Genomic DNA, 14725 nt, shown 5'->3' with positions numbered 1-14725 from the left:
CTCTCCAGAATTTCTTTAGACTAGGACAAGCCCAGTACACATGAATAAGAGAAGCCTTGCCCCCTTTACACTTGTCACAAATAGGACTAATGTCAGGATACCGCAATAATTTAGTTTTAGACATATGAGCCCTATGTACAATCTTAAACTGCAAAAGGCAGTGGCAAGCACATAAAGAGGTTGAGTTAACTGACTTGAGAATTGAATCCCAAACCGCATCAGATAACGAAATATATAAATCATGCTCCCAAGCAGTTCTAATTTTAGCAAAGGGGGCATGCCTCAAGGTCACTAACTGATCACAAATATAAGATATTAAGCCTTTACCCAGTGGATTAATACAAAGAAACAGGTCCACAACGTTTTTCTTGTGCATCTCAGGAAAATTTGATATTAAAGGATTAATGAAATGTCTAATTTGAAGGTATCTAAAGAAATGAGTATTAGTTAAGTTAAACTTTACAGACAGTTGTTGAAAAGTTTCAAAACAATTATCTATAAAAAGATCTTCAAAGCACCTAATGTCCTTTCTATACCAATCATGAAATGTTGAGTCTTGCATAGGTAAAAAAAGATGATTGTATAAAATAGGACTAGAGAGAGAGAAACCATGAAGGCCATTATATTTTCTAAACTGAGCCCATATTCTCAGAGTATGTCTAATAAGAGGATTAACAATTAATCTAAGCAAGTGACAAGGAAGTGCAGATCCAAGAAGTGCAGAAATGGAGAGATCCTTAGTAGAGTTCAACTCCATTGCCACCCATTTTGGGCAGTCAGACTGATTATGAAAGAAGGACCAAAAAGTAAGGCAACGAATATTGGCTGCCCAATAATATAAATGGAAGTTAGGCAAGGCCATACCGCCTTCCTTTTTAGACTTTTGAAGGTGAGCTTTATTAAGTCTAGAACGTTTGCCCTTCCATAGATAGGACAAAATGATAGACTCTAACGAATCAAAAAAAAGCTTTAGTAATAAAAATTGATAAAGACTGAAATAAGTATAAAAATTTAGAGAAAGGATATACATTTTAATAACATTAATTCAACATACCAGAGACAAGGATAAGGGTGACCACTGTGTCAAACACTTGTTTCGTATAATTTAAAAGATTAGCAAAATTTTCTCGAAAAAGATTCTTTAAGTTCCTTGCTACTGTAACACCAAGGTAAATAAGTTGATTATTAACTAGTTTGAAAGGGAGGCCATGAAATACTAATGCTTGGGCTTCTCTATTAATTGTGAAGAGTTCACTCTTGTGTAAATTAAGTTTGTAACCGGAAAGCTGACTTAAGAAGTAAAAACATTGGGGTAAGGAAGTAGACAGATTTGATGTAAAAAGTAAAAGATCATCGGCATAAAGAGGAACTTCATGCTCAACACCTCCCCTCCAAATCCCCGTCAATTCAGCACAGCTATGAAACGCAATCGCCAGTGGCTATGTGGCCAAATCAAAAAGTAAGGGACTTAAAGGGCATCCTTGACGGGTGCCACGTTTAAGGCTAAAAGACTGGGATTGCTGAGAGTTAGTCAAAACAGAAGTGGTGGGACATGAATATACTGTATATTCCGGAGTATAAGCCGACCCCCCATTTTCAAGATTTAAAAAATGACATTTTCATGTTACCTTTGTATAAACCGACCACTTTTGTAGAGGTTTTTGATTTAACCAGAAAAGATCACAAGATCTCACATGCCGGTACTCAGCTTTGCTGGATCCAGACCATGGAAATTTTGTGTACCAGTACCTGCTAAGAAAACAGGCCTACACATTGTAGAGCATTATAGGAGAATTCTTAATAAATAGATCAGGCAGAGAAATTTTTAGATTAGGTTTCCAATGGAAAAGAATCCTCTGAAATGTAACCCCTGTGAAACCATTTAGCATCCATAGTAATCTTATTAAAACATAACACGGGGTGGCGGGATCAGTACGTGTACTCAGTATTGGGTTTGCAACCACCATGTACAAAAGATTAAAACAAATGCGATATGATCCTGGCTTCAAGCGAAGGTTGTTGATTTTGCTAAAGGAACGAATAATTCTGCAGCTGCTAAGAAGTTTAGTGTAAATGAGAGAGAGCGAGCGAGTGGAGAAAGGCAGAGGACACGCTGAGGGAAATGCTAAAGACGAAATGTGCAAACTGCGGGGAAGCATGTCAGTGGCCAGAACTGAAAGAAAAAGTTTTAGAGTGGATGATTCACCAGCAATCGTCTGGATACATTGTTACCAGAGAAATGATTCGAGTTCAAGCGTTGAAATGGGACGAAGAACACCCTGAGGTCAGCAAAAATTTCAAAGCTATGCGAAGATGGTGCACCCGATTTATGAATAGACGTGATCTTGCATTGAGACAAAAAAACAAAGATTGCTCAGAAAATTCCCACGGGGTGTTGTTTACATTCAAGAACACTGCTGCATGGACGAAGCGGGTTGCTTGAAGTGGGTTAAAGAGGTGTGGCGTCGATGTCCCGTAGGTGTCAGGAAAGAAGAGTTGCCATTTGTCTGGGACATGTTCAAAGCGCACTTGTCAGGTGAGACAAAATCAGCATCGAAAGCTGAAAATACAGACACTGCTGTCATCCCTGGTGGTTTGATGTCCATGTTCCAGCCACTAGATGTGAGTTTAAACAAACCAAAGAATTCATGCGTCAACAGTGGAACCAATTTGACTCAAAAACAGCCAATAAATACGACCTGTCTTCAATGTATTCATTTTTCCAAAGTCGGCACCCTCTGTATAAGCTAACCCCCTAATTTTAGGACCAAATTCTTGGCTTATACACAGGAATTTACAGTAACAATTTAATCCATGAATCAAATTTTTCTAAAACCGCAAAAAGTTAATTCCACTCCACACGGTTGAACGCTTTCTCCGTATCAAGAAAAATGACACATTCAGGAGTCCTAATAGACAAATACAACAAAACCTTATGTTCTTTATCTCCTCTCTTAATACCAAGAACCTTATTGGGGTCCCGAAGAGCAATAGCAAGAGGTTCTACAGCCAGGCAACCCTGAGAGGGCAACCCTGCCGGGTACCTCTATATAACCTAAAGTAGCAGTCGCCAACCCATCGATTGCGATGGACTGGTCAATCTTTGAGACTTTCCCAGTAGATCCCGAAAAAAAATGAAAAATACACAAATGCTGTTGAGAGATTGTTTCCGGGTTGCGGGGTTTTAGTTCCATTCTTTCTGCCCAGTGCGCATGCGTGTATCTCCCCTGCCACACGCTGGTCCCCAACCACCGGGCTGCAAGGAAATTATGTGAGTCAGCTGCACCTTTCTTCATTCCCTGTCACGCCCGCACACTGTTGAACTTGAACGCACACGAAGTAATCAGTTGCCTAAACGCAGTGATACCCTCACGTCAGGGATTACTGGTTGGCCTCAGGTAACTGTCCGCTTCGTGCAGCCGGCAAGAAGTGCCGTTACTACCGGCCTGGAGTGCAGACAGATGGGTGCCGCCTCTAAACCTGTTTAGCGCACCAAATGTTCGTGGGGAACCCGGTGCAAAAATACTTGCAGACGACCTAATTCGGGCTCAGGGTTTCGTTCGTAGCACAGCAGCTACCTCGCTGCGATCTACTCAAACAAATTTTTGTCGGACGATAGATCCTACAAAAGGAGCTGACGTGTCCTCTCGCACTCCTTGCTCTCTCTCTCCGGACTGCGACCGCCGCGGCCCCGGTACGGGAACAGACACAACTGGCCAAGGTGGGGGGGCGGGCAGGCGGGAGGCTGGAGCTCGGGCCCGGAGATTGTCTAATGAGGCAATGGAGCTCTCAAAACTGCTTCAGTACCCTGAGTCCAAGCACCATGTACTTAAATACAAACCCGCTGAGTTTTTTTCCAGCGTTAAAAACGTGAGCAAGCAGGACAGCAGGTAAGTGCTAAGAGCCATGTAAAGTAAATTGCAGAATAGACTGGACATAAGGAACTAAGGAACCTGCTTCGAGTATCGCTGTATTCCAGTCGTGTTTAACACCCCACCTCACTCCCCCCCCCCCCCCCAGCCGGTCCGCATGATTATTGTCAATATTAAACCGTTCCGCGGTGCAAAAAAAGGATGGTGACCCCTGGTGTTCATACATTATTTCTACTTCCAGGTTGCGGGGTTTTACTTCCGGTCTTTTCTGCCACATGTGTGTAACTAATCAATTTGGAGTCGATCTTGCCTTTCACTAAGGCAGAGGTAGGGGATCTTGGGCTTCACAAGGTTGGTGACCACTAACCTAAAGTAAGAAGATTTTTGATTATTAGTTATAACTGCCGCCATAGGGGCTTGAGAAATCAGCTTAATCCAGGAAATAAAACTAGGACCAAAATTAAATCTTTTTAAAGCCTGAAATAAATTGGGCCATTCTACTCTATCAAAGGCTTTCTCTGCATCAAGAGAAACAACACATTCAGATTCTTTAGATGGAGAGGAATGAATGATGTTCAATAATCTCCTAATATTAAAATATGAGTATCTAATCTTGATAAATCCAGTTTGGTCTTTAGAAATAACCTTAGGTAAAACATTCTCAAGCCTATTAGCCAAAATCTTAGAAAGAATTTTAGAATCCCCATTTAATAAAGAGATTGGTCTGTAAGAGGCACATTCAAGTAAGTCTTTTCCTTTTTTGGGAATTAATGAAATTGATACCTCATAAAAAGTTTTCGGGAGCGTCCCAGAGGATATAGATACAATGAAAATTTGGCATAGATGAGGTGTAAGAATATCTGTAAACATCTTAAAAAATTCTACCGTAAATCCATCTGGTCCCGGAGCTTTGCTAAGATCCTAAGAAATCTATTCCTGCTATGTTATCTGTATTTTCTGAATTTTGTAGTTTCTCTGGATATAAATGAATTTGCACAAAAGCGAGTTATTTCCGAATAACAATGATTTTGATCAGTATGACCAAATTCCTCATAACATTGCTAAAAATAACTTACCTTGCTATTAAAATTACTAAAAATATCAATGACTTGTATAAATATAACTTCCTTCTATTAATTGAGTACACACAACAAGTAATTTCTAAATGGTCTCATATGACATTATCATTAATTGGCCGTATTAATGCTATTAAAATGATAGTGTTACCGAAGTTTTTATATGCATTTCAAGCAATCCCCTCCTTTGTTCCTAAACTGGTTTTTTTTGATAGATTAGACTCTAAAATTTTATCTTTTATTTGGAATAATAAAAATCCTAGATTGAGTAAACCTTTATTGCAGAAATTTAAAAAATTTGGAGGTATGGCCTTGCCAAACTTTTGAATGTACTGGAAAATTAATATTCGTTTTATTTTTTCTTGGATTTATTTTTCAGATATACATGACTGTCCCTTATGGGTAGATTTGGAGAAAAACTCGGTGAAGGGGTATTCTTTGGCCTCTTTACTGGGAGCTCCTCTTCCTTTTTTGCTTTCTAAGATTGGTAGCCGAGTCCTTAATCCTATTATTAAACATACATTAAGAATTTGGTTTCAGTTTCGTAGATCCTTTGATTTTAACAATTTTGTTCTTTCTAGTAAAATTCATCTTAACTTTTTTTTTAAACCTTCAATTTTCGATCAGATCTTTTCAATTTGGAAATCCAAAGAGATCGTCAGGCAATACACCAGACTCATATATGCCATTGAACAGTTCAAAAAGAATATCTATGCCCAAATCTTCTAGGGCTTGTATCATTTCCACTGCAATTCCATCAGGTCCGGTGGCTTTATCATATTTCATGCTCTTAATTGCTATAGTTAACATGAACATGAAAAATTATTTCAAATTTTCACTAAACTAGACATTGACGGAAGGGACCAAAAACTGCTTCAAAATTTATATTGGAATCAAATGGCGGCGATAAAAATTGTTGATAATATAAGCAGCTGGACTAAAATTCAAAGAGCAGTTAGACAGGGATGCGTTGCCTCACCAAAATTATTTAATATCTATAGCGAAATGATTCTCAGAGAAATAGAAGACCTACATGGAATAAAAATTGGAGGTTTAATGTCAACAATATAAGATATGCAGATGATACCACCCTAATAGCAAGTACTGCAGAAGACCTACAAATCCTCCTAGACAAAGTAGTACAAACAAGTGCAGATTTTGGTCTAACCATCAACTGTATTAAAAAAAAAATCAAATGTACGGTAATATCACAACAGCAGGATACTACCAACTGCCAATTGTACATCAGTAACCAAGAGATTGAACAAAAGACCGGCTGTAATTACCTTGGAAGCTTTATATCACAAGATGCTAGAAGTAAAGTAGAAATAAAAAGAAGAATTGCCTTTGCCAAAACCAACTTCCAAAAAATGAAACCCATTTTTACCAACAGACACATTTCTATGACAACAAGGCTTAGGCTACTAAAATGTTCTATCTGGACAATCTTGCTGTAACATGGTTTCCCCAGTCCTGATGCTCATGATCTACTATATCTACAAATTGCCTTCCAAAGTTTCAAAGACTTGTTTATCATTAATTTTACAACATTGGTTATTCATTAGACATTCCAGCTGACACTTCATCTATGCGAGATAATTCATTTAGGATTCAATTTAGATACATCAACTCTACATTTTAAAAAAACCAGCAGACACTGTGCGTCAGCAGACACAGGACTATAAAATCTTAAGACTGTGAGCATAAAAATGTGGATCAAACACACTTTGGACTGAGAAAACTTATCAGTGCAGTAACATACATGTTACTGATGACTTCTGACTACATACAGAGACAGGCACATACTTTTCTTTATGTATTCTTTACCCCACATCCATCCTTGGCAAAAAAAAAGTTAAAGAGTGAATCAAGAAATTAAGGGGACAAATGTAACATTAATTAAGACATTCATAGCCCATACATGTTGGATTTCTCTGAAAGTACCGTAGATTTCGCACTACAGAGCGCACCTGATTAAAAGCCGCTGGCTCTAATTTTAGAAAGAAAATCAATTTTGTACTTGTACAAGCCGCACCGGATTTTAGGCCGCAGGTGTCCCACGTTGTAATATGAGATATTTACACAGAAAGATATTACACGTGAGGATTTTTTAACTTTTAATTAAATCCGTATGGTAACATAAACAAATACATATTGCAAATGCCTTTAACTTAAAAGCAGCGTTTTCGCTCGGGTCTAATGTGCTCGGGTCTAATGTGCTCGGGTCTAACGTGCTCGGGTCTAACGTGCTCGGGTCTAATGTGCTATCGCAAACTGGTATTTCCCACAAGACGCGGCAAAACCGGATGTGATGTCATAGTATCCCGGGATGTACAGAAAACAAATAGATAGATAGATACTTTATTCAACTAGAAAATACTAACAAATGAATTACTAAGCGAAAATATTATAAACTAAATAACTGCCATAAAGGCAGCACAATGCTTTTCTTCGAGTGTTTTCCATGTTGATGAGGGTGAGTACAAATGACTGATTTACAATAATTTAATTGTGAAAGTGCGCTTGATTTATCGTACAATTTCATTGGACCTCTGTGAACTACTCATCAATTTTATTGGTCTACTGTTACGAGGCAAAATGTTTTTGGCGGCATGAAAAAAATCATGTATTAGCCGCACCGTAGTAAAGGCCACAGTGTTCAAAGCTGTTCAAAGCGTGGGAAAAAAGTAGCGGCTTATAATCCGACATCTACGGTACATGTTTGATTAGCAACATTTCAATAGTTCCACAAGTCATATACTTCGCTGCATTCTTCTGTTACAGATGAAAACAAAGTATGTAGCTTCCTTTCATGAAGCCCCATCAAAGGCTTCATCATGTCTATGGGATGCCTATCAAACTTACCTTAATAAAGAAAGACTGTATGCACTGTAAATTGGAAGTAGAAATTTCTTAGCAATAAGCAAAATATTGCACCTTTAGCATACATCTCCAAAGTTAGACTTTTCCTCATGTTTTAACCTCTACTTTCACTACACTTTAGAACACCAACTTGAAAAGATTTAGCAAGGAATATTCAAAGTATATCAACTTAGTTTTTTAAAATCAAAGGACATCACCTCAAATTGCCTCTAACTTCTTTAAAATAAAACAAACATAACAGCACAACATTTCAACTTTGCAAAGCAAATGGTCTGTTGAAGCACTTTAACCTAAAATGTTGACAGGTTTCTCTTTCCACAGATGCTGTTTGATTGCCTCAGGTAATCCAGCATTTCCATCTTTGTTTCAGATTCCAGCACCTGCAGCTTTATTAGTTTTCCATTACAAGCAAAACTCAGCTTACCTCAAACTCAGCATGCCTATGTATGTCTTCTGCCCGCTGTCTGCTCAAGATAAACTCAGCCTCATTTGCAACCCTCACCAGGTGATCTTTCATAGTATGACACAGGAGTCTATGAAGGAAAAATGCAATTAAGAAAAAATTCAAAAAATAAAAATATACTTTTATTCAATACTCCAAGCATGTACTGTAAAATAAATAAGCAACATTCCATGACATTTTCCATCTTACAACCCATAAAGGCAAGATTTGGATAAGGGATAAGGAAATACATTCAGATTATTTTATTCTGCACAAATTATTTTCCTGCTACAAAGACAAAAGAACATAAATCCTTAACATAAAAATTTATACAATATGTCTGAGGAAACTTTTAACAATACAGCAACAGTTAGCACTCATTAAAAATACTAAATTCTTAAACTAGGTACAACATGATTGAAAACTTTTAACTTTAAAAGGTACTTCAGTGAAACAGAATTGAGTTGCAAATGTTTTCAACCACTGAAACTTATTACAAGCTACATTGCTTAAAAAGATAAAAGCCTTATAACCCTTTCACATAAAAGCAAAGTTAAAGCATTCAAAAACAAATTATCTCAGCTGCTGGATAAAATAAAACAGAATATTATGAAAAACAAAAAAGCATCAGAGAGTGGGAGTTCAGTAGGCAAAAACACATTGTTAATGAAAGAGGTCAGAGGACAATGGCCAAGCTGGTTCACGCTGATAAGAAGGCAGCAGTAACTCAAGTAACCACATGTTACAGTGATGTGCAGAAGAGCATCTTTACACACACAACAGGTTAAACTTTGAAGTGGTTAGGCTATACCAACAGTGTCCATGAGCATTCACCTAGTGGCAACTTTAATAGATAAAAGAGGTACCTAACAAAGTGTCCACTGAATGTAGAATTAGAAATTAACTTATACTGTCAAATTAGTTTCACAAAGTAGTGTAAAACCACCAGAATCATAAATAATTAGTCATGCAATGCATTAGCACAAATTATTCCAAGACACTTTTTAGTTTTGCAATGTTATTGTTCAAATAGCTATTCAAAATATTTTGAACATCTTTCAGAATTGACAAAGTGTATTGTCCCACCAAATGGCATTTGTTGCCATGGTCAGTATTCATAGAGTTGAGTATCATCAGCTCAGGAATACTAAGTGACCTTCTCATTCCATCAGTGGTACATTTTTAGATAGCCAAATTTTAAATGCTGTACTGATTTTAGCTTCACTGGCTGAATTGTTTAAGTAATTTAGATAGGCCCAATAGTTTGTTCATTCTTCTCAACAAAATTCATTTTCCAGGAAAAGCTATCCAATGAAAATTCCATTCACCTGCTTTTTGCCTGCTGCCCAGTACTTTTTTCCTTTCAGGTATTCAGAATGAGCATCCAATAGTTTCACCAACATTGTCAAAACAAAAGCTTCATAAGTTCTCTTCTGAATTGCCATGCTCTTAATTTTGTGCTATTGCCTGGATTACTCTACCTATAAAATTCAATTTAAATTATCATTTGATTGCCTAAGCTTCTCAATTTAAGAGAACAGAATCCTAGTTATAACACATTATACAGCACTAAAATGGTCATTTAGCTCAATCAGTCCATGCAGATGCTTATGTTCATTTAGGTATTCTTTATTTCCTTTTCTTGGCTACATCATCTCCTTTCCCTTAACCCTCATATGCTAATCTGGTTTCTCTTAAATGCATCTATACCAAATAACTGTCACTTCCTGTAACACAGTTCCAAGTATTTATCAATCTCTGGAAATAAAAGGTTCCTTCTGCATTCATTATTTTACTTCCCCAGCCTCTTGTCTCTCAACTAAAAGCACTACCTGTTTCAACTCAAAACGTGGTTCTAAATTGTTTTTGTAAAATGATGACAAGAATAGTGCATAACACAGCAAGTACAATTTCTTGCTTTAGTTTCATCCTTATATCAACCTTGGTGTTTGCTTCTTTTTATAATGGTCAATTAATTTGCTGCTTTGTTTACTGGACTGAATACTAGGTATAGTAAGCTTTCTGGTACTATAGTAGTGACAAAACTGTCACTGACTTTGGGACTTCAATGTATGCAGAATTTAATCCAGAAATCACTGTTATATTCTCTAAGGAGTGTATAATTTTTTAACCTTCTGCACCATAATTAAAGGAAATTAGTAACATGTTTAACATTTAAGAGTATTTTACAGTGTGAATAGCTTGCGAATGCCTAAATCCCATATTATACTGTTTTACATAAAATGTGAGTGAGATTCTCAAACTTGTGGACATGGATTACAATTCCCTTAAACATTGCAAAATCTAATGAACAACCCTTCCCCCCCCCCCATTTTCAACCTTAATTTTGTATATATTCCAATCTATATTTTGTTCTCACTGGAATGTTTAAAATATTAAAACTTAAGCTTCATATTTTCCTAATTTCTGGCTTGTTAAATTTCTTAATTTGTTTTTCAGTTCAATCAGTTATTCTCAGTTATCAGCTAACTGATACTCGATGGTAACCAGTAATGAAAGGGAACATACATACCACCAAAATCACAGACACCACACATACAGTTGAAGTCAGAAGTTTACATACACCTTAGCCAAGTACATTTAAACTCAGTTTTTCACAATTCCTGACATTTAATCCTAGAAAGCATTCCCTGTTTTAGGTCAGTTAGGATCACTACTTTATTTTAAGAATGTGAAATGGCAGAATAATAGTGGAGAGAATGATTTATTTCAGCTTTTATTTCTTTCATCACATTCCCATGGGTTAGAAGTTTACATACACTTCGTTAGTATTTCGTAGTGTTGCCTTTAAATTGTTTAACTTGGGTCAAACGTTTTGGGTAGCCTTCCACAAGCTTCTCACAGTAAGTTGCTGGAATTTTGTTCCATTCCTCCCAACAGTACTGGTGTAACTGAGTCAGATTTGTAAGCCTCTTTGCTCGCACATGCTTTTTCAGTTCTGCCTACAAACTTTCTATTGGATTGAGGTCTGGGCTTTGTGATGGGCACTCCAATACCTTGACTTTATTGTCCTTAAGCAATTTTGCCACAACTTGGGAGGTATGCTTGGGGTCACTGTCCATTTGGAAGACCCATTTGTGACTGAGCTTTAACTTCCTGGCTGATGTCTTGAGATGTTGCTTCAATATATCCACATAATTTTCCTTCCTCATGATGCCATCTACTTTGTGAAGTGCACCAGTCTCTCCTGCAGCAAAGCACCCCCACAACATGATGCTGCCACCCCCATGTTTCACGGTTGGGATGGTGTTCTTTGGCTTGCAAGCTTCACCCTTTTTCCTTGAAAAATAACGATGGTCATTATGGCCAAACAGTTCAATTTTTGTTTCATCAGACCAGTGGACATTTCTCCAAAAAGTAAGATCTTTGTCCCCATGTGCACTTGCAAAGTGCAGTCTGGCTTTTTAATGGTGGTTTTGGAGCAGTGGCTTCTTCCTTGCTGAGCAGCCTTTCAGGTTATGTCGATATAGGACTTGTTTTACTGTGAATATAGATACTTGTCTACCCGTTTCCTCCAGCATCTTCACAAGGTCCTTTGCTGTTGTTCTGGGATTGATTAGCACTTTTTACGCCAAAGTATGTTCATCTCTAGGAGACGGAATACGTCTCCTTCCTGAGCAGTATGATGGCTGCGTGGTCCCATGGTGTTTATACTTGCGTACAATTGTTTGTACAGATGAACGTGGTACTTTCAGGCATTTGGAAATTGCTCTCAAGGATGAACCAGACTTGTGGAGGTCCACAACTTTTTTTTTCTGAGGTCTTGGCTTATTTCTTTTGATTTTGTTTGTAAACTTCTGACCCACTGGAATTGTGATATAGTCAAACACAAGTGAAATAATCTGTCTGTAGACAACTGTTGGAAAAATTATTCGTGTCATGCACAAAGTAGATGTCTTCAACATCTTGCCAAAACTATAGTTTGCTAATATGAAATCTGTGGAGTAGTTAAACAATGAGTTTTAATGACTTCAACCTAAGTGTATGTAAACTCCTAACTTCAACTGTACGCCTTGTTGTTGAGGCCAAAGAGTTCCACTTCAATTTCATCTGACCACAAGACTCTCTTTCACATCTTTACAGTATCTTCTAAGTGACACTTTGCAAGGTCTTTATGGGCAAGGATTTATTTCTTTAGCTGTATGTGTGGCATATATCTAATACTGCACATTAGCCAGGTAACACCATCCAATTGTAAAGTATGGTGAAGGTCACATCATGTTGTAGGGATGCTTTTTAGCAGCAGGGGCTGGAAATCTTGTCAGGGTTGATGGGAAGGTGAATGCTGCTAAATACTGCCAAATTTCTGCCAGAAAGCTTAAACTGGGGAGTAAGTTAATCTTTCAACAGGACAATGACCCAATGCACACTGCTAGATCAACCATGGAGTGTCTTCAACTGAAGAAAATTGATATCCTTGAGTGGCCCAGTCAGGGTCCTGACCTTAACTAGATTGAACATTTCTGCTAAGACCTCAAGATTGCTGTCCACTGCTACTCCCCAACTAACCTGGCATAGCTTAAGCAATTTTGCAAGGAGGAATGGACAAATCTTACTCCATCACATTATGCAAAGCAAATAGAGACTTATCCAAAAAGACTATTGGCTCTAATAGCTGTGAGAGGTAGTTCAACAAATAGCTTTCAACTGCTGTCATTTCAGTTTTTGAAACTTTAGTTTATCATGCTTTACAATTTTCTCTTTTTTGGACACTACTATGAAAAAAGGAGCACGTGATTCACAAATGAAAACTCAGTTAATATCATCAAAAGCCCTGGTTGTAATACCAGGTTGTGAACAAAGGGTTGGGGACTGAACACTTTTACAAGGCATTGCATATTAAAGAATTCAATAAGACTGCACTTACTGAAATCCATGCTGATTATTCTGTGTCATATTTTGCTTTCAATCCATTTTATTTGCTTTAGTAGCGATTCCATTATTTTACCCACCACTTACAGTATACATTCCCTCTCATATTTCAAATACAGGCATTCAATTAGCATTGTGTGATGTCCCTGATATTATTCTTTTCTAACATATTACTGAACATGTGCAATAGGGTCTCTACTTACTTCTTCTCTCAGTTATTGGTGACAGAATGGGTCACTGTGGGATGGAGTCAAAGGCACTCATATCAAGGTCACTGCCTGTGTTACTTCCACATAGGGCAAACTATCTGTCCTTGATAAGTTCACTTTTCAATAAGCTGATTCTTGAGTGCCTGATCTGTAAGATGGCTTGACAGTGCTAAAAAAAATCTACATGTTAGATTATCAGTGACTGTTCTTTAGGATATAGGTTTTCTCCTGTACTTCAGCCTAACAGGTATCTGTTTTTTCTCTGAGGAATTGTACGTTTCCAATCCAGAAAACACTGTGGTTTATCACAAACAAATTAACAAGTAATAATGTGCATATACAAGTTAAAAAAAAAACACTGTAGCGCTGCTGGTGCTTCATATATGACAGCAGGGAGCTCAGTAGTCTTACGGCCTGAGGAAAGAAGCTGTTTCTCATCTTAACAGTTCTGGTCCTCCTGCTAATAGTACTTCCTGTCTGATACTAGGAGTCAAAGAAATTGTTAAGACAGATGGGAGGGATCACTGACAATGCTACGGGCCCTGCGTACACAGAGTTCCTGATAACTATCTCTAATGGGTGGAAGAGAAATCTCAATGATCCCCTCATTGGTCCTTACAATCCTTTGTAGGGACTTTGGATGCCTTGCAATTCCTGTAGTGATGCAACTAGTTGGGACACTCTTGGTGGTGCTCCTGTAAAAATTGGATAAATAGAGGCAGCTGGGAGCCTTACTCACCTCAATCTTCTCAGGAAGCAGCGATATGGCTGAGCTTTCTTGACCAAAGAGGTGGTGTCGAGGGACAACTTTAATGTTTTCTGGTTAGGTTGAGAGTGAGCGACAAAAGGCTATTCAGTCTTCCTACTACACTTAATCAATGTGATACCATTTAAAGAAATGGCAAGGTCTTGAAAGCAGACAGTAGCACTGTGAGATTTTAAAACTCAGCAATGAGGAACTCTAGTCACAAATCCACAACCTGGGAGATTTCATACAGAGATACCATACTCATAACCACCTTCAAGAGAGGACAGTAAATACAGAAGAGTATTTTGCCAAAGGCAAAGTTGTTTTTGCCAGGGTCCTTAGTTGTCTCCACTCAGTGACCAAAAGGCTACTCCCCAAACCACAGTGTGGATGCAAACCACCTGAAGGCACAGTGGACATAACCTTCATAGTGAAATAACTACAAGAGAAACAAGAAGAAACTGTGCCAAACACAAGACATAGCCTTTATTCAACTTCAATAAAGCCTCCGACTTTATTGATTTATCTGACTTAAAATCCTGAATCTATTTCCATTCTACAGCCAAAGCCACCTCAAGATGAATAGTCGAGCTGCAATACAT

At 37.8% G+C, this 14725-nt stretch overlaps 1 protein-coding gene across 2 annotated transcripts in view; it reads right to left on the bottom strand.

Moving 5' to 3' along the window:
• lrba (LPS-responsive vesicle trafficking, beach and anchor containing) overlaps positions 1 to 14725 on the bottom strand; it is an 807866-nt gene that overhangs the window by 524746 nt on the left and 268395 nt on the right. For both annotated transcript variants that reach the window (XM_073042906.1, XM_073042907.1), the window contains exon 35: positions 8256 to 8364. In XM_073042906.1, coding sequence (XP_072899007.1) covers positions 8256 to 8364 — 109 coding nt within the window. The remainder of the gene's footprint in view (positions 1 to 8255; positions 8365 to 14725) is intronic.

Source organism: Hemitrygon akajei, chromosome 4 (genome assembly GCF_048418815.1).
Source record: "Hemitrygon akajei chromosome 4, sHemAka1.3, whole genome shotgun sequence".
In the NCBI taxonomy this organism is placed as follows: Eukaryota; Metazoa; Chordata; class Chondrichthyes; order Myliobatiformes; family Dasyatidae; genus Hemitrygon; species Hemitrygon akajei.
Note: the sequence above shows the minus strand (reverse complement) of the source record. Positions and strands in the feature narration are given on the sequence as shown.